General features: G+C 43.5%; 1 protein-coding gene across 6 annotated transcripts in view; it reads right to left on the bottom strand.

Annotated features, from left to right (window-relative positions):
* The window catches only part of C2CD3 (C2 domain containing 3 centriole elongation regulator), an 88,034-nt gene that overhangs the window by 51,245 nt on the left and 17,030 nt on the right, over positions 1–19,759 (bottom strand). For 4 of the 6 annotated variants that reach the window (XM_037878884.2, XM_037878699.2, XM_037878627.2 and 1 more), the window contains exons 11-19: positions 14,039–14,151; positions 13,209–13,327; positions 12,023–12,145; positions 10,146–10,613; positions 8,909–9,060; positions 6,951–7,194; positions 3,784–3,967; positions 2,388–2,571; positions 101–273 (exon numbers count right to left, since the gene is read on the bottom strand). In XM_037878884.2, coding sequence (XP_037734812.1) covers positions 101–273; positions 2,388–2,571; positions 3,784–3,967; positions 6,951–7,194; positions 8,909–9,060; positions 10,146–10,613; positions 12,023–12,145; positions 13,209–13,327; positions 14,039–14,151 — 1,760 coding nt within the window. The remainder of the gene's footprint in view (positions 1–100; positions 274–2,387; positions 2,572–3,783; positions 3,968–6,950; positions 7,195–8,908; positions 9,061–10,145; positions 10,614–12,022; positions 12,146–13,208; positions 13,328–14,038; positions 14,152–19,759) is intronic. The other 2 variants (XM_043527436.1, XM_037878765.2) reach the window with 1 other exon arrangement.

Raw genomic sequence — 19,759 nt, 5'->3', positions numbered from 1 at the left:
GGATTATTATTAGGCTTCAATCAAGGTGAGTTTCTCTTGTTCTCCTTGGCAGTGGATACACACACTTCACTTTTTAAAAGAAAAGACTGTCTTCACTTACCTGAGGATCGTGGATGAAGTTCTTCTGAGCCTTCGGTTCTTGGGACTAAAGGAAGAGTAAAGGTCTGTACCCCTACTTCTTCGCGGTGTTGCATTGTTACCATGGCACACAGGCGTGACAACGGCAAGGTCCCTTTTGCAACCATCTGATCTCTAACATTAGGATAATAGTACCTGCGGAAGACACACAGACACATCAACCATGACGTTTTGGACAAGCTGTAGTGATTACTGGCTCTCAAGATTGAATACTGGTCAGCTTTAATTCACACATCTTCAGATACTTTCCTACATTTATAGAAACCAACACAACGGCAATTTTACAAGAAGGTGAATAGTCTGAATACTCCAGAGATGATAGTTCCTCAGCTGTATTGATGTGACAGGCACAGAAGGTCACCTATCAATACTGCAACTAAAAACTGGCATCTAAAAGAAAACAAGAGAAGGGACTAGAACAAAATAGACCAAACAATACAATGTATATAAATTACTAAGAGAGCCTGAAGCAGGACAATGAAAAAGGATTTAAAAATCACTAACAATACCATGAAGTTTATTCTCGGAGCACCGGTTTACCAACAATAAAGAAGATTTGAAAATAATGACTAGACAGTTTTTAACTGTGCTCTACAGCTATGAATTACAGTTTTAAAGCCAATGCATTCCATTTAGTGAATAATGATTAAATCAGGAGAAAGGTAACCACATACACACACGTAACTGTGCTTTCAGTATGAGTAGGGCCTACCAAATTCATGGTCCACTTTGGTCAATTTCACTGTCATAGGATTTTAAAAATTATAAATTTCATGGATTTCAGCTATTTAAATCTGAAATTTCATGGTGTTGTAATTGTAGGGGTCCTTACCAAAAAAGGAGGTGTGGGAGGGGTGGGGGAGGAGGGGTGCAAGGTTATTTTAGCGGGGGGTTGCGGTACTGCTACTCTGACTTCTGCGCTGCTGCTGGCAGCGGCACTGCCGTCAGAGCTGGGCGGCTGGAGAGTGGCGGCTGCTGGCCAGGAGCCCAGCTCTGAAGGCAGAGCCACCACCAGCAGCAGCGCAGATGTAAGGATGCCACGGTACGGTATTGCCACCCTTACTTCTGCGCTGCTGCTGGCTGGGCACCCAGCAAAGAGCCACCGCTCTCCGGCTGCCTAAACTCTGAAGGCAGTGCAGAAGTAAGGCTGGCAATACTGTGACCCCCTTAAAATAACCTTGTGATCCCCCTGCAACTCCGTTTTGGGTCAGGCCCACCAATTTGAGAAATGCTGGTCTCCCCTGTGAAATCTGTATAGTATAGGGTAAAAGCACACAAAAGACCAGATTTCACTGTCCGTGATGCGTTTTTCATGGCCGCGAATTTGGCAGGGCCCTAAGTATGAGTGTCTGAATGAGGCTGGATGAAGTGGTAATTATTATAAATTTGTGCTTCCCTTTACATTTGTGCTCGGTCCTGTCAACTGAAAATTCAGCTGAAGGAGAAAATAACAATCTTGGTGTGGTTAGCAATCCACACTCTCACAGGGATATTATATCTGTTCTTCTGTGCTGGCTTCCCATCTGCTTCTGGATGTATTCTTGAGGTGCTGATTTTATTACAGAAAGACCTATTCTGTCTGGCACCTAGCTGCCTAGCAGTCTCTGTGCCTGAACACTGCGCCAACAGTGGAGATCTGCTGATAGGTTCTTCTTGACAGTTTCTAGATTTGAAACTTGGAGAAAGGCCACAGGATGCTTGCAGTGAAGGGTCCTTGGCTCTAACACACACTCCTTTGGCTCACAAGAGACCTGAGTTTGCTGCAGCAAAGCTTATGTATTAGCCAAGCATTTTCTTCAGACTGTGATGAGCAGTAGAGGGTCATACAGCATGTGAGATATACAGAAGACAAAACTCACCATATGCAAACATTCACACCATATTCTCCTAAAAACCAGTGGCTCATAGTGGAAAGAAACAATAAAATAGCAGCATAAAACAACACATACTGCCACTTTATTAAGAAATGGAACCTAAGGACACACGGATTATTTAAACCCAACGAACAGATCATTAAACTAGTTATAAAGCGACAGTAAAATTTCCCAGTGATGTCAAAGAGAGTCAGGTGATCTGTGTCTCTGGAAAAAAAATCAGATCAAAAAAATCTCTGTAAACAGGTTTCAGAGGAATAAAATGCATACGCCATAGAGACATCACTAACTTACTGCTTGACAAGAGAATTTCACTGTTAGTCACTCCTCTAGTTTGTTTTCTGAGCTGTGAGGAAATGGATCTTTATTCAGTACCTGCACCAGATTTCAAACTGGATTCCTCCTCCTCCTGCTAATCCTTGTGAAGAGAATGCACTGAGCAGGAGCCTCTGTACTGGGACATCAGCAGGTAACAACAGGGAATGATGATGCTCATCATTAAAAATGGGATCAGGGATGCACAAAGTAGTCGCTGAGCGGAAAGGCTTTAACCTAATTCCTACAAAGTCAAACAAACAAAGCCAGTTAAATATTTGATCCCAACTTTATATATCCAAGGAACGAGATGGCAAGCACTCAGATTGTAATCTGAAAACAACCTCAAGTGACTTTGCTTAAAAGCTCATTGTCCAAACTCTCTCCCCATAGAACTCTCAAAAGAAACACCTGGATGCTACAGAATGTAGTGCTGGTGATTCAAAAGTAGGACTGAACTAATTCCACAGCAATTGTTCTTCAGTGTGCTGCAGGAAGTGCTGTCTTTTGGATGAGACAGAAATCAGAGGTACAAAGCACTAATAACCCTAAACCTCTGACTGCCAGAAGCATTAGCCCATGGCTCTTTTAGCAAGAAAAAGAGAGATTAACCCAGGTATCCTGTCCCGATTTCCCCTTCAGGAATTATCTATACTTAAAATTCCCCTGCAGTTTCAAATGCATATATCATTCAGTCCTAAGACTTTGTATAGTGTTCCAGTTAAAGCAAGTGCCATATTTCACTTCTGCAGCAGCTGAAATAAGCCCTATATAGTCTAAAGAAAAGGAGTACTTGTGGCACCTTAGAGACTAACCAATTTATTTGAGCATAAGCTTTCGTGAGCTACAGCTCACTTCATCGGATGCGTATGCAGCTATCAAATCCCCCCTCATTCATCGTATGCATCCGATGAAGTGAGCTGTAGCTCACGAAAGCTTATGCTCAAATAAATTGGTTAGTCTCTAAGGTGCCACAAGTACTCCTTTTCTTTTTGCGAATACAGACTAACACGGCTGTTACTCTGAAACCTATATAGTCTGTAAGTAAGTCAGCTTATGAACTGTTTCCTACAAAGTCTTATGCACATGAAGTCTGGATTACTCACAGCGTGTAAAGTTAAGCATATGCTTATATCTTTGCAGGATTGAGGTCAAAGTTTGTAAAGTGCTTTCGGATCTTTAGGTGAAAGGTGCTAAAATCAACGGACATAGGACCCGATACCTTTTACTGAAAATCAATGGGAGTCTTACCATCTACCTCAAAGGGTGCAGCTTTTAGTTTGTTGAGCTGACCCAAAGCTAGCTGTACATTGGCTTTCTGCCATGTAAAGAAAGCACTAGTCATATCAGGGAAGCACAGAGATACAGACACTGTACCTAGGGAGCTAGAACAGAAATGAACAACACTTAGCTAAAGCAATGCTTTAAACAATGTCCTATCACAAAGCAAACTTACCGTTTTCATATAATTCAGTCCCTTGTAACACACTGGAGTCAGGCTCCTGAACTGGAAAATAGTACTGCACATAACAGTCAGCCTCTCCCCAGACTGTGGACTGTAGGGGAGTGAGCCCTTTAACATTCTCCACATGAATCTCAAAAACATGCTCCATCAGTCCTTCCACTTCTCTCTCCAACTGCTAAATAAGACAAAGGGAATTTTTGTGAACAAGAGCAGCACCTCTGGCGACAGTGTACAAGAGCTACACTCCTAAAGGAATGAGAAGATGAGGTTCATCACCCTGACACTGAAATTGCATTAAGTCATTTCCTCTATAATTTATATAAACATTTAAAACATGGTAGCAACTTTTGTTTAGAAAATGAGAAACACCCCTCCCCCCCCAATTCTAACTGTTCATACAAGTCTTTCCCAAACTCGGGGCGAGTCCCCTGGGAGAATACCAGACTTGCGTTAGGTGCACATGGTGCAGAGGGTCAGGGCTTAGACATTATAATGATGGACAATATAGACAATTCTAATCTAGATGGAAGCAGTGATGATGTAGGAGAGAGTCAGCACTGGTGTGGGGGGAAGCTATATGACCCTGGATCTGCTCTGATTTCATGCTGTTGTGGGCAGCTTCTTTAAGTTTTCCTTCCCTCCCTGCTCCTGAGGCACATGGTCCATAAGACAGCTGGACAAAGCATCATACACAGAGGGCTACAGGCTCAAAATAGCAGTTCACCAGTCCAGGTTGCATGTGTCTCCTCTCAGAACACAATTCAGCTGCAAGAGTCCATGACCAGGCCTTAGAGAACCACCAATGGACACAAAAATATGGTTTTCTGGTAGTGACCGTGCTTGGCTTGTTTAGCCTAACTAAAAGAAGGTTGAGGGGAGATATGGATCATAGAATCATAGAATATCAGGGTTGGAAGGGACCTCAGGAGGTCATCTAGTCCAACCCCCTGCTCAAAGCAGGACCGATCCCCGACTAAATCATCCCAGCCAGGGCTTTGTCAAGCCTGACCTTAAAAACTTCTAGGGAAGGAGATTCCACCACCACCTCCCTAGGTAACGCATTCCAGTGTTTCACCACCCTCATAGTGAAAAAGTTTTTCCTAATATCCAACCTAAATCTCCCCCACTGCAACTTGAGACCATTACTCCTTGTTCTGTCATCTGCTACCACTGAGAACAGTCTAGATCCGTCCTCTTTGGAACCCCCTTTCAGGTAGTTGAAAGCAGCTATCAAACCCCCCTCATTCTTCTCTTCTGAAGACTAAACATCCCTAGTTCCCTCAGCCTCTCCTCATAAGTCATGTGTTCCAGTCCCCTAATCATTTTTGTTGCCCTCCGCTGGACTCTTTCCAATTTTTCCACATCCTTCTCGTAGTGTGGGGCCCAAAACTGGACACAGTACTCCAGATGAGGCCTCACCAATGTCAAATAGAGGGGAACGATCACGTCCCTCCATCTGCTGGCAATGCCCCTACTTATACATCCGAAAATGCCATTGGCCTTCTTGGCAACAAGGGCACACTGTTGACTCATATCCAGCTTCTCGTCCACTGTAACCCCTTGGTCCTTTTCTGCAGAACTGCTGCCGAGCCATTCGGTCCCTAGTCTGTAGCGGTGCATTGGATTCTTCCGTCCTAAGTGCAGGACTCTGCACTTGTCCTTGTTGAACCTCATCAGATTTCTTTTGGCCCAGTCCTCTAATTTGTCTAGGTCCCTCTGTATCCTAGCCCTACCCTCCAGTGTACCTACCACTCCTCCCAGTTTAGTGACATCTGCAAACTTGCTGAAGGTGCAATCCACACCATCCTCCAGATCATTTATGAAGATATTGAACAAAACCGGCCCCAGGACCGACCCCTGTGGCACTCCACTTGATACCGGCTGCCAACTAGACATGGAGCCATTGATCACTACCCTTTGTGCCAGACAATCTAGCCAGCTTTCTATTCATGTTATAGTCCATTCATCCAGCCCATACTTCTTTAACTTGCTGGCAAGAATACTGTGGGAGACCGTGTCAAAAGCTTTGCTAAAGTCAAGGAACAACATGTCCACTGCTTTCCCTTCATCCACAGAGCCAGTTATCTCGTCATATGATTGCTCTCTATAAATATATCAGAGGGGTAAATACCGGAGAGGGAGAGGAATTATTTAAGCTTAGTACCAATGTGGACACAAGAACAAATGGATAAAAATATATAATCGGGAAGTTTAGACTTGAAATTAGACAAAGGTTTCTAACCATCAGAGGAGTGAAGTTTTTGAATAGCATTCCAAGGGAAGCAGTGGGGGCAAATGACCTAGCTGGCTTCAAGATTAAACTCAATAAGTTTATGGAGGAGAAGGTACGATGGAATAACATGATTTTGGCAATTAATTGACCTTTAAATATTCATGGGAAATAGGCCCAATGGCCTGTGATGGGATGTTAGATGGGGTGGGATCTGAGTTACTACAGAGAATTCTTTCCTGGGTATCTGGCTGGTGAATCTTGCCCATATGCTCAGGGTTCAGCTGATCGCCATATTTGGGGTCGGGAAGGAATTTTCCTCCAGGGCAAATTGGAAGAGGCCCTGGAGGTTTTTCACCTTCCTCTGTAGCATGGGGCATGGGTCGCTAGCTGGAGGATTCTCTGCTCCTTGAAGTTTTTAAACCATGGTTTGAGGACTTCAATAAAGCACAGACATAGGTGAGAGGTTTATTGCAGGAGTGGGTGGGTGAGATTCTGTGGCCTGCATTGTGCAGGAGGTCAGACTAGATGATCATAATGGTTCCTTCTGACCTTAATATCTATGTATGTATCTATGTAACAATAAACTAAAACAAAGAAAAAAAAGAGGGAAAAAACAAGAGAATGGGATAAAAGGGAATGGAGACAAAAAGGGGAGGAGGGAAAGGATAGGGAAAAAAAAGTAGAGTATAGATACAGCAATTGTGCCATTGTTTGGAATGAGGGGTGACAACGTGACAATCTACTGTAAGATGGGCTCCGACAAAAAAGAAAGATGAGGGACGCCTGGTTTATCAAAGATAAACTGAACAAGGTGAGATTGGCCCCTGTCGGAAGACAGGGCTAGATGGACCTTTGGTCTGACCCAGTATGGCCGTTCTTATGTAATGAGTCTCTAAAAGCTGAAACAGCAGTTATGGGAGCATACCGGTGAGTGACTCACAGAGGGAGGATCCAGAGAGTGGGGAGGCCGCAGCATGAGGGGAGGTACAGTTCCTTCTTCATTTTTTAGTCTCTGCAGGGCCACTATTTGATCAGCTGAACCCATTGCCAGAATGACCCTCAGGCTCCCGTTTTTATTGCCTGTAAAAACATCTATCACAGACATACAGCTGTCCACTGCAACCACTGGATACTGAGCTTGAAGTAGCAGGCGAGAAATCTTGGGGTCTCTGGAGATGAAAAAACAGGTATCAGAACAAGCCACTAGGGTATCACATGTTTAGACAACTCATTTCACCTGAAGCCCTCAATGCAACGAGACAAGCCAATCTATTACCCTTTAAAAAAAAACAAACAACAAAAATAAAAAAACTTTGGTCTTACAATTACCCATCACAGATAAGGAGACCCTGCTTCCCCCCCCCCCCCCCCCCCAACCTTTGGACTTCACATCATACTGATACCCCTTCTGGTGGATAGGAGAAACTACCTTCACCAGCTAGTGAGCAGTGGTCTCTGGGAAATGAGGTAAATGCTCTCAGCTACTGCCAGCCCAGCAAATGAACGATGAGAGCTAGGGACCTGTCCAAAGATCCCCATTTGGGAGCACAACATACTGCCACTAGACTACAAAAACAGCCATTGAGTGTATGATTTTACTAGTTAAAAACCACTGAAAAAGAACAAAAAGATGGGTGACAATGGAGCGTTCCACAGAAACACCAAGGTCTTTAGTGGTAGTAGTCGGAAGACATAGCAACATGTATTTACTTCTTGATAAATCCCAGTGTCTAATGTGCACTGAATTGAATAATAAAGCACCTTCCACCTAACTGAGGCACTAACTGGATTTGCTCCTCTGTTTAATTTGACCGAAATGTCATGAACCAGTAACTTGAATTAAAAATAATATATTTTGTAGCCTTTATTTTGATCAATTTTAAATCACTTTAGGCAGGCATTGATTGAAAAAAGCTACCATTAAATTAAGGAAGGAAAGAAGGAATCAAAATCCTGAACAAAAGAGGAAAAAAGAAACGTTCAGGAAAGACCACCTGATAATGAGACAATTACAACTAAAAGTTGAGCTATTCAGACAATATTTTTATGTAAGAAGCACTAACCTGCGCTATGTAAACTGACAGTTCCATGGTAGTCTTACGGATAAGATCACCTGCTTATTTAAGTCACGGTTTGGGAAAGGACAGATTGAAACAAGTGGAAGGCACCGAATACTGTTTATAATGCACATACCAATTTCTATGCTAATCCAATGTAACTAATGATAACTATGAAAGCCATGGCTTGCTATTTGAGAATGGTCAGGTTGATCTGCTACAGATATATTTTCTTACAAACAAGATAAGTTAAGTTGGTTCAGTTGGACAGCACTGCAGCGGTCTTCATTTCTATGGGCTCGTTTCTGCACCACAACAGTGCTGTGCAAATGGTGGATTTAAAGTAGTGAAAGTCACACACTTCACGTTAGTGAACATCAGTGGGACCACAGTTGCTTGTCTTGTAGATTTTCTTGTTACAAATCTAGGGCCTGACCTTGCAATCATCAGCTATGGCAGACTCCTGCACTCATGTATGGCCCCTTTAAAGTGGGCTCTGCACAGACTTCTGAATCCACCTCCAAGGATCTGATTGCAGGATCAGGGACTTAATGCCAATGCTACTTTTTAGCAAAGTTCCAATGGAGAATATAGGTTAACAATAATTTGGATCAGACATTTTGCACTGTTGACAAAGCCTTTCCAGTCTGACCAAGGACACGTGTTTTAGAGTCTGGCCCTCAATTCTTGCATCCTACAATGCAGAGCAGATTCTTGCTGTAAGCTGCTGTAAGGACATACATTCCCTTTCTTTCCCCTGCCACTGGTCAGCACATACTCCACACTCTGGTCAAAAACAGAACAAAAAGTTCAAGAGCCTGTTTACTTGAATGACATGTAAAACTGATGCAGAGGAAGCTTCACCAGTCCTAGTAGTCTGTCGCATCCAGGGGTTCGCATCTTGTTCCAAGCTTCAATAACCATTACATTGTTCTTGAGTCTCTCCAGATGTTTGGGAGTCAATGAAATAGGTATCACCTAGTATGGGAGAGAGTTTACTGCACAACTAGTAAATGAAGCAAACTGCATTAAAACAGAAGGGGAAGCTGTTTGTCAAATACAGAGTATTCTGTTTTAACAGAGGAAGATTTGCCTAGTGGTCCGAGTACTGTTAGTTGGAGACCCAAATAAAAAATTCAGTTCAGGCTTGTCTACCCGGTTTTGGTAGATTTGGAAAACGTACCATACAAAAAAAAGTGTGATTGAGATGGCAAGTGATTTTTATTTAGATTGTTTTAAACTTTTTTATTTGGGGGGGGGCAGGGGGGAGTAACACCTATTTATCATAAATACCAGTGAAGTGACTTGGGATAAAAATATGTCTTTGATACATCTTTCAGTGGAACAACACCTTCAGTTAAGGCCTGAGGACCCCCACAATTCACATCTCTAAGACTCCCAATGAATCCTGCATAAAACTGGGGAAAACAGATTTGACATTCTTGATATTTTTAAAGAAAAAAACCCAAGAAAAACAAAACAAAAAACAACAACAACAACAACAAAAAAGGGATTTCTGCTATAACAATTTGGTCAAAATGATGTAAATACAACAGTATGTGAAACATGAATGAGTTTGTGTAACAACAGAAGTCAAAACTTTTGGAATTTCCTGGCTGAGTATTCTTCCCCTTAACATTGCATTGACTAGCTTTTGTGCTGACTAATGACTAATGTGAAGATAAAAAAATACAGGATTATAAAGAAATAAAGTCATCCCTCCAACCATACAGCATTGGACACAACATTCTAAGCACCTCTTTCCCTTCCCGCAAAGAGTAGTTGCCTTCTTTTCCTTGCTTTATTATATACGGGCTTCCCTGCCTACTTTCCTCTGGAATTTTAAAGGTCTTGTTTGGGCAATTCCAGGACCCACTGACCTGCATTTTTCATGGTTTGTGGTATGATCAAAGTAGTAATAAGAGCACTTTAATACATCAAAAAAGAACAGACAGAGAAGTCCTTATGGCTTGTATTAAGATAAAAACTTGGGCTTGGGAAAAAGTTTGCCCTCACAGGAATATGCAATTTAGACAGCATAACAGGAGACGTGTGTGACTTGCCTGAGAAAAGCTAAAGGCAGGTTGTGTTGTGCCCCACATGACAGCAGATCTTGTTGCCTCCTCTGTGCTGAACAGTTTGCAGTTTAAATACACATTACAGGAACCATGGATTCCAGAGTTTCCAGCAATAAAATCCTTTCCATCAGGCACCATTAACAATACATGCAATAATAATCCATCCTCTTCCGATGCATTGATTTGTGTCATCAAGTTACAGGATGCAGACAATGGAATGGATGGTGGTGACTGCAGCGCCCCTGTGCTGGGTACTTCTGTTCTCTTTGAGGCTTCCTGGTTGCTTTCTTTCAAAAGTCGAGGGCTTTTTGCATGTATAACATTTCTGTCAGCTTCTTGTAACTTAATCCCTGGACTTCTGATGGCATAAACTGGGGCTTGCTGGACAGTACTAGCTGACCTGGCATTGGCACTGCTAAAGTCTTTGTTATCAGCTGCTAGCTCCAATGATACCTGCATTATATAACAAGAAAATATTTAATCAGAATATCTGCCCTCTATGAAGAACAGGCCCAGAAATATCAAGTCAGAAATATATAGCATACTTGGTTTAACAACTGCATTAATTTTCCTTCCAGAACCCTAAAAGCTCATTTATGGATATGTGTTGATCATGAATCTCAACCTTACTGCAAGAAATCCTATAGAAAGATTTGCTAAATAAAGCGATGCCTCTCTAATACGCCCCCCCGCCCAGCCATGAAGAAAACCTGTACAATTTCAAACTTATGCAATAATACAGCTTGAAAAATGTACTTGATACCAACTAGCCAAGGGAAAAAAGATTACCTCTCATTGGGCACTTTTTCTGGACATGTCTTTATATTATTTTTGTCCACATTATATAGCATTATTTGATCACAATACTTTGGCATTGAATTCCTCCCTTTCATTTGTACTTCCTTCTCTCTTCCTATCTCTTCCCTTCATTTTTCCTCTCCTGCTGCGGTATTCTTTGTCTTTTCCTTCATCTTTCAATGACTATTCCAGTTTAATTTTTCTGTTTTGTAATATTTCCTTCCCTTTATTTCTTTCCCCCTTCATTTAAGCCACCTCTACACTCCTTCCTTTCCTCCTGTTCTCGGTCTCTTCCTCTTTCACCACTGATTTCCCCATTCATTTTACTTGTCTCCAAATCTCTCCCTCCTCAGGCTCCATTCCCTCTCTTTCTCGTCATTTGCACAATCCACTGCATTCCTCCCCCCGCCATGCTATTCCTCCTCTCTCATCCATCCCTCCATTCTTCTCCTTTCTCACACTATCCCATTCCATTCTCCCCTGTAACCAACACAGTCATGCTTATCCTTCCATTCACTAACTCAGCCCATACACAATGGTCTCAATCTCTACACTGCTACTGAGTGGCAAGTAGATCAGTTCCCTGGCCACTCTGCTCCATAGCTTCCCCTGCTCTTGGGAGAAGGGAATCTGCCCACTCACCCTGGTCAGTGGGTTTTTCAAGTGTTATAATAGAAGACTTGCCATTCTGGTGGACTACAAAAGTAACTGAACCAACCTTTGCTTACATTCCCCAGGGATTCCCCAACTCTACAAGGCTGAAATTCCCAGGTAGACTCCTCCTCCTCCTCCTCCCCCTCCCCTTCACCTGAACTGGATGGTTCTACACTGTACTCAGCGGAACTACAATTAGAACTCCTGATTTTAAGACAGTTACAGGTGTCTCCCCAAAGCCTTTGTAAAATATATATATCAGGGTTCTACTCTACTGTAGCCACAAACCTCCAGCTTTAAGATGTGGCATCAAAGTTAAGAAAAAAAAAAAGAAAAGAAAAGATATTCAGCCACCAAAATATAACCGTAAAAGATGATTTAACTCAGACATTGTATGGGAATTTATTTACCTTAATAGGTCCAAGCTGCATCTGACCTCCCTCTTCCTCCACAGGTAGTTCACAGCTGACAGTGAGCAATTCAGACTGAATAACCTTCCGCAGTGTAAGAGTTGCTGAGCCAATAAGCACTGGCTGAGGACAGAAAAAAAATAAATTAATTCTAAGATTTCTGAAAGATTTTCTCATCAGGAAGAAACCCAGGAGTTACTGTGAAGTGACAACTTCTGAAGGAGCCTTTACACCACTGTTCTCCTTTTCAGCACAAAGTCTCAATGTTATATTAATACAAACCCAGCTTGTATAGAACTAAGGTTTCTATTAGTTCCTCATCCAGGCATCAGCATGGGATGATGGTAAAGGGGAGATCTCAATTTCTGTGAGAATTTTGGATCACTGCAAGATGAGCGTCCCAGATTCCAGGGATAGAATATGATTTTAAACTTACCAAGGAGACAAATTATTCATCATTTTCCATTAGAAAATGATTATTAGGGCAAATGGAGAATGATATGTTTAATGTTATTGCCGATTATAACAATATCTGAACTGAGTTAAACCCACTCCCTGACTTTCTGTAGGCAGCAGATTACGTGAATGTGATTACTTACGTGTACTCATTTATCCAAAAGGAATATACATTTTATTTTTTTTCAAATGCACAGGTTACTCTAGTGTTTTCCAAGCTTTTGGCAGCTGAGCCCCTCCTTCAGGAAAATGAAACCAACCATGTCCCCTTTCAACCTTGCTGTGTTCTTAAAGGCCTACTCAACTTAATGTATACATCTTCCATGCAGCAGCACTGGGTTATGCTGGATTACTCATGTCTGTTTGATGGTTAATGCTTAAATCCACCCTCTACTCCTTAAACGGCAATACTGTGATTTTAGAGAAGGGTGAAGGAGAAACATATTTGGGCTTTTCAGTCTTGAACTGAGATAGCAAGATGAACACCATATTATTCCCCTAAAAGCAGCTGCACATACCTCAACCCCTTTTAAGTAATAAGTACTGAGATATTTTAAAGCAGCAGCCCATTTGGATGCCATCAATTCTGTCTGTCTTTCTCTTGTGATTGAGATTAGAGCAATTCCAATACAGCACTGTAGATAATGTACAAAGGACATCAGATTGTACAAAAGTATTTGGGTGCCCAAACACAAAGTTTTGCTTACACAGATTAACTTGTGGCAAGTACCTTTTTCTGTGTGCTTTTTCTCATGTAGATTTTGAAAGCAAGATCAGAGTTCCACCAGTGCTCTATCATCATTCCACCAAAGTGAACAGGGAACACAAACCGCTGTTGAAATTTCACCACTGTAAGGAAGATTGACAGCTATGAGTCAAGTATGAGGGGGTAGCCGTGTTAGTCTGTATCCACAACAACAACAAGGAATCCGGTGGCATCTTAAAGACTAACAGATTTATTTGGGCATAAGCTTTTGTGGGGAAAAAAAAACAACACTTCTTTTGCATCTGAAGAAGTGGTCTTTTACCCACGAAAGCTTATGCCAAAATAAATCTGTTAGTCTTTAAGGTGCCATCAGACTCCTTGTTGTTTTTGACAGCTATGATGGATGGAGTATGAGGATCAGAGTCAAGGGTTCTTGCTGGAACCTTAAAATAGACTATCTTGAGTTTTTAGCTACTCAATTCTGTTATAATGGAAACTTACCTTATCTTTTAGGAGGAGTAACAAATGCTCAGCCATACCTGTGCGTTAAGAAAGTTTTCCGTTGGGGGCAAGTCTGCTATTGCCATCTCATTTATTCATTCATTCATTTTTAATATTAAACTCAATTATGTTTAGATCCCTTCTCCCTGCAGGAGAGCATTTCATCTCCAAAGCCCCTGTGGTCCTATGCACCTACCACCTATCCTGGGTCAGATGCAACCTGTGCAGGTTCACAAGTGAATGTTTTGGGTCTTCCTTCCACAAAGCATAATAAAATATCAGAAAGAGCTAATAAATTTCTAAAAAGTGTAGAATTCAATACAATTAAGATTAAGAAAAAATAAAACTCTTACCTTCACCTGTGATTTTACTTGAAGCTATGCGAATCACTTCTGTTGTTAGGGAAATCTGTCCTGTTCCATTTTTGGAGACTCCCACTGGAAAGTGGTACTCAACAAAGAAAGTGCTACAAATGAAAAAGTGAATTAAAGATCCTAGGCTAACAGTGGTGTAGTGCCCCTAATAAGGCCATACACAACAGGAGTAAACTTTGCAGCCACAGTGTCCACAAGCCCACGTTATTGGGCTCACAGGTCCTTCAATATTAGGGGACCACCGTTTTTTTTTATTGCATGTTTTATCCGAGCGCTGTTGCTACTGTGACTCGGTTAAAGAACTAAAGAGATGAAAAAGAATTTATTCTTCAATGTAATGCAATATTGTTACTTACACAATATCCAAGAACAACATTTGTTAAATTAGAGTTAAGATTGCTTAAATGCATTTTCTATCAAGGAAATAACCAGTTAAGACAACTTTATTACCCAGACTAATCTCAATTCATATGCTTTACCCTGCAAACATCAGATTATCCAAATGCCCTCAGAGATTCTTCTTCTCCACAAACTTGCTTTCATTTCCAGGACGCAAACACCCACAATACACACATACAGTTCCTCAAAACCATAGAGAAATACACAACCTGACCTTAAAATATCTTGATCTTGTTGAAGTCTATCAATGAGACAAGGTGGGTAAGGTAACTGAGACATTTTGTACCTTGGGGGAGCACCCTGTAACACCCCATATTCCTCATTTGTACATATTTGTGATATTACATATAAAGCATGCCTTGTAAAGTATCAGGGAAAATGTTATGATCTGCTGAAAGTCATTTACCTGTATATATATAGATCATTAATGTATGTGAAGTTATAAGAATTGTGTTGTATGGTTGTTATTAAGGCCTTGTCTACACTGGCAAGTTTCTGCGTTGTAACTCCCGAGGTGTACACACTGCCAAGCCACTTAATGCACAGAAACTGCGCAGTTGCAGTGCTGTAAAAAAAACAAACAATCAACCACCCTGACAAGAGCCATAGAGTTTTCTGCACTGGCCGTGTAAACACCCTGGTCGATTACAGCGCTGCGATTGGCCTCTGGGAGGTGTCCCACAATGCCTGTTCTCACCTCTCTGGTCATCGGTTTTAACTCTACTTCCCTGCCCTCAGATGAGCAACCGCGAGCCCCACCCCTTAAATTCCCTCGGAATTTTGAAAGTCCCCTTACTGTTTGCTCAGTGATGCATGCAGTGGTCTCGGTGCATCTTTCCAGGTGCCATGCCTGCTCTATGCACCAGGCGATTCCCTGCTTGGAGCAATGCCAAGCTGCTGGACCTCATCAGCATTTGGGGAGAGGAGGCTGTCCATTCCCAACTGCGCTCCAGCCGTAAGAATGAGGATACCTATGGACAGATTTCACGATGCATGACAGAAAGGGGCCATGACCAGGATACGCTGCAGTGCAGGGTCAAAGGGAATGAGCTGTGGAACGCCTAACACAAGGGGCGGGAGGGAAACCACTGCTCCGGTGCTGCGACCACAAGCTGCTGGTTCTACAAAGAGCCGGACACGATATTCGGTGGTGACTCCACCTTCACTGCAAAAGCCACTGTGGATACTTTGTTGGCTTGCGATGCCAATCGAGAGTGGACCGAGCCAGGAGGAGGAAATCTTGGACGAGGATGTGAGGGGGAGCAGAGGCAGAGGATGACTCGGAGGTCAGAGATGCATGCAGCCAGGAGCTCTTCTCTACCCCGGAGGAGGCTAGCCAGTCACAGCTGTCGGATCTTGGCGAAGCACAAACAGGAGAGGAGGCCTCTGGTAAGTGGCTTTGATTTTGGGAATCGCTGAAGCGAGTTATTGGGGACAGGAGGGTTGCAGAAACCAGGCTTGTATCTGTATGACGCGCATACACCACATGCCTAGTCTGAGCAACGGAACAGGGTGTTGATTGACTCCCTCACTTCACAGGAATCTGCTTTAGAGATCTCCAGGAAACTCTCATGGAGATACTGGGCAATCCGCTGCCGCAGATTCTTTGGCAGACCTGCTTTGTTTCTTGCCCCATTAAGGGTAACTTCTCCATGCCACTCTGCCATCACTGGGGGGGGAGGACGGGAAGGACACCATTGCTGCACACAGACGAGCCGCAGAAGCCGCAGGGCAAAAGCCGCAGTCTTGGAGAAGACCCTCCCTTGATTCCCTGCTCACCCTCAGCAGCAAAATATCTTCCATAATGAGCACAGTCTGTGGAAAATGTTGGGACAGGAATGATTATAAGGCCCCCTCTACAGCACTGGCTCTTCGCAAGAGCCACGTGCCCAGTGTACAGTATGGTCCTGGAACACTGATTTCCCCTCCCACTGCAATTACTCACCATTTTGGGGGTCTTCTAGCTCATGTGTGCTTGCCTAGGATCAGCCAGTTAGTGACAGGTATGTGAAAAGTGGCTGTGTTTTTAATCACTGAATCAGTGGTCTGTGTGTTGCAAACAATGCTGCTTCTGTAAAATGTTGCATTTTGGCTTCACATATATGACCTTGGGAGCCCAGCCTCCCTCTTTGTTATCGCCGGCTGAACGGCGGCACAGACTTAGAAAGCGGCCACAAAGAATTAGAGGACTTTCTGCATGATGCACTCCGCAGCTGAAAAACAAGAATTGAGGGAGTGACGGGACAGTGAGAAGAAGGACCGAAAGGAGAATGCAGCACACCAGAACGAAGCCACAGAGCGGCTCTTAAATCTTATGGAGCGCCAAGCGGACATGGTCCAGGCGCTACTAGCACTGCAAACCAAGCAGCTCCATGCCTGCCCTCCCCTGCAGCCACTATCACAAAACTCTTTCCCATGCACTCCCCAGACACCACCAACACACTCTTATCAACCTCCTGACTCCAGTCTGTACCCGCAGCATTCCACTCCTGCCCTGTCACAATCCAGCCCTGCAGACTCCCAGTACCCACTGCACTCAATACACAATGAGCATTTTGACTTCCCCTACGGTGATCTTCTGGTCCGGGAAGAAAGTCCCTGCTTGCAGCTTCCTGAACAGGTCAGTGTTCTGAAAGATGCATGCGTCATGCACCTTTCCGAACCAGCTTGCCTTAATGTCCATGAAACACTCACGGTGATCCATAAGCTCCTGAAGAACCATTGAGAAATACCCCTTCCGATTAATGTACTCGGTGGCTAGATGGTCTGGTGCCAGAATTGGAATATGCATGCCATCTATCGCCCCTCGGCAGTTAGGGAAGACCATTTGTGCAAAGCCATCTAAACTGTCACGCACGTTGCCCAGAGTCACAGTCTTTCAGAGCAGGATGCGATTAATGGCCCTGCACACTTCTGTCAACATGAGTCCAGCGGTCAACTTTCCCACTCCGAACTGGTTAGCAACCGATTGGTAGCAGTCTGGAGTAGCCAGCTTCCACAATGCAATAGCCACAAGCTTCTGCAACAACAGGGCAGCTCTCATTCTTGTGTCCTTGCGCCGCATGGCTGGGGTGAGCTCCTCACACAGTTCCATGAATGTGGCTTTCCTCATCCGAAAGTTCTGCAGCCACTCCTTGACATCCCAGACGTGCACGAGGATGTGATCCCACCACTCAGTGCTTGTTTCCCGAGCCCAAAAGTGGTATTCCACTGAGGTCAGCACCTCAGTGAATGCCACAAGCAATCTTGTGTAGTAGCTAGTACACATGGCGAGATCTATGCCGCACTCCTCTTGCCTTTGTAGTTTAAGGAATAACTCCACTACCACGTGTTAGTGAGAGCAAGCAGCATAATGGTCAACAGTGCAAGATCCATCCCTGCAGATGGAAGAGGCAGAGCACACAGCACACAAACCATTGAAAGATGGCGCCAAATGTGGACGGAAGCACAGGGATTGCTGGGATGCGAACCAATGCATTATGGGGCATTGAGACAGGACTCAGGATGCCCTGTGACCCCCTCCACCTTCCCACAACTCTTAGCGGCAGAAGAGGAATAGATGCTCTGTGGGACAGCTGTCCAGAGTGCACCACTCCAAATACCGCTGCAAGTGTCGCAAGTGTGAACACGCTATTGCACAGGCAGCTGACAGTGTGAACACACAACAGCGGTTTCCCTTCAGCGCTCTCTGAGTGGCACTGTAACTGCCAGTGCTGTAACTCTGCCAGTGTAGACATTCCTCAACTTACAGCATGTTTTTGGGTATCAGCCAGCTATTAGCTTCCCAGAGGCAACAGCTAGGAAAGTAACCAATGCTCGGGCGGGGTGTGAAACAACCCATCGACAGTGTATTGTCCAGCAAGGGAGCTACAATTCAATGACTCACCTGCATGAGGCCACACCAGGGGAATTGCTCAACCTTGTTTGGAGAGACTCAGCAATACCCCCAGACATGCCTGGACTTGTGTTTTCCAAGCACATGAACTGAGGGTATAAAACAGAGTGGACACATACTCAGCCTTTCTCCTTCACCCACCTACACTGCAAGCAACAAGGATGCTGAAGACTTGAAACTCCAACTGGGGGGACTGGTCCAGATTTCAAAGGTGAAATCTGTATACTATGGACTGCAATATCCAGTGGGGTGAGGAAAAACTGCTTCTAGTTGCTGCCCAGTCTAATAGGGTGGAGAGTTTAGACTGCGTGCTTAGATTTTATTTCTTTTGGTAACTAACTCTGACTTTTCGCTTATGACTTAAAATCTATCTTTTATAGTCCATAAATTAATTTAACTGTTTATCTTTACCAGTGAGTTGGTATGAAGTGTGAGGGCAAATCTGCTCAGGTTTGACAAAGGCTGGTGTATATCCCCTTTCTGTTGTTGAAGTGGTAAACCAATTAATAAATTAGACGGCACATTCCTGAAGTACAGTGCCGGGAGCTAGGAGGGGTTGGGCTGGTGCCTTTCTGTGTGATTCCTGAGTGGCTCTGGGAGCATTCATGCAATATAGCCGGATGTGGGGCTCCACATGCTGTTGTGCTGAGTGATCACAGCGCCTGGAGGGGCTTGCTGCTGGTCACTAGCAAGGCATTGTGAGAGACAGCCCAGGCTGGAGAGAGTTAAGGGGGCACAGCGGTCCCACAGTCTCAGGCTGCACCCTGGGGGGATCCCGCCACAGTAACACCTTTTATTTGACCAACTTCTGTTGGTGAGAGAGACGCTATTTTGATCGTACCCAGCACTCCTCAACCACCTTGTCTCTCTAATATCCTGGGACCAACACGGCCACCACGCTGCATATTTTATCATTGTATTTTGTTTAAAGTCTATGATGTGTTATTTTTTAAGACAAGGAGAGGAGAAGGAAAGAACCTCAGGACCCTGTTGAGATAAGGTCAATTGAACAAAGCATCAGCATTCAGAGAACCCTGGTTCCAAAATCAAACAAAGGCATCAAAAAAAAAAAAAATTACAGGAGTACTTGTGGCACCTTAGAGATTAAAAATTTCTTAGAGCATAAGCTTTCATGAGCTACAGCTCACTTCATCGGATGCATAGAATGGAACATATAGTGTGATTACATACATATATATATATATATATATACACACACACACAATCATACTATGTATACACACACACACACACAGATAAGTTAGAAGTTACCATACAAACTGTGAGAGGCTAATTAGTTAAGATGAGCTATTATTAGCAGAAGAAAAAAAAAAACTTTTGTAGTGATAATCAAGATGGCATCCAATGAAGTGAGCTGTAGCTTACGAAAGCTTATGCTCAAATAA

The sequence above is a fragment of the Chelonia mydas genome, chromosome 1, assembly GCF_015237465.2.
Source record: "Chelonia mydas isolate rCheMyd1 chromosome 1, rCheMyd1.pri.v2, whole genome shotgun sequence".
NCBI lineage: Eukaryota > Metazoa > Chordata > Testudines > Cheloniidae > Chelonia > Chelonia mydas.
Note: the sequence above shows the minus strand (reverse complement) of the source record. Positions and strands in the feature narration are given on the sequence as shown.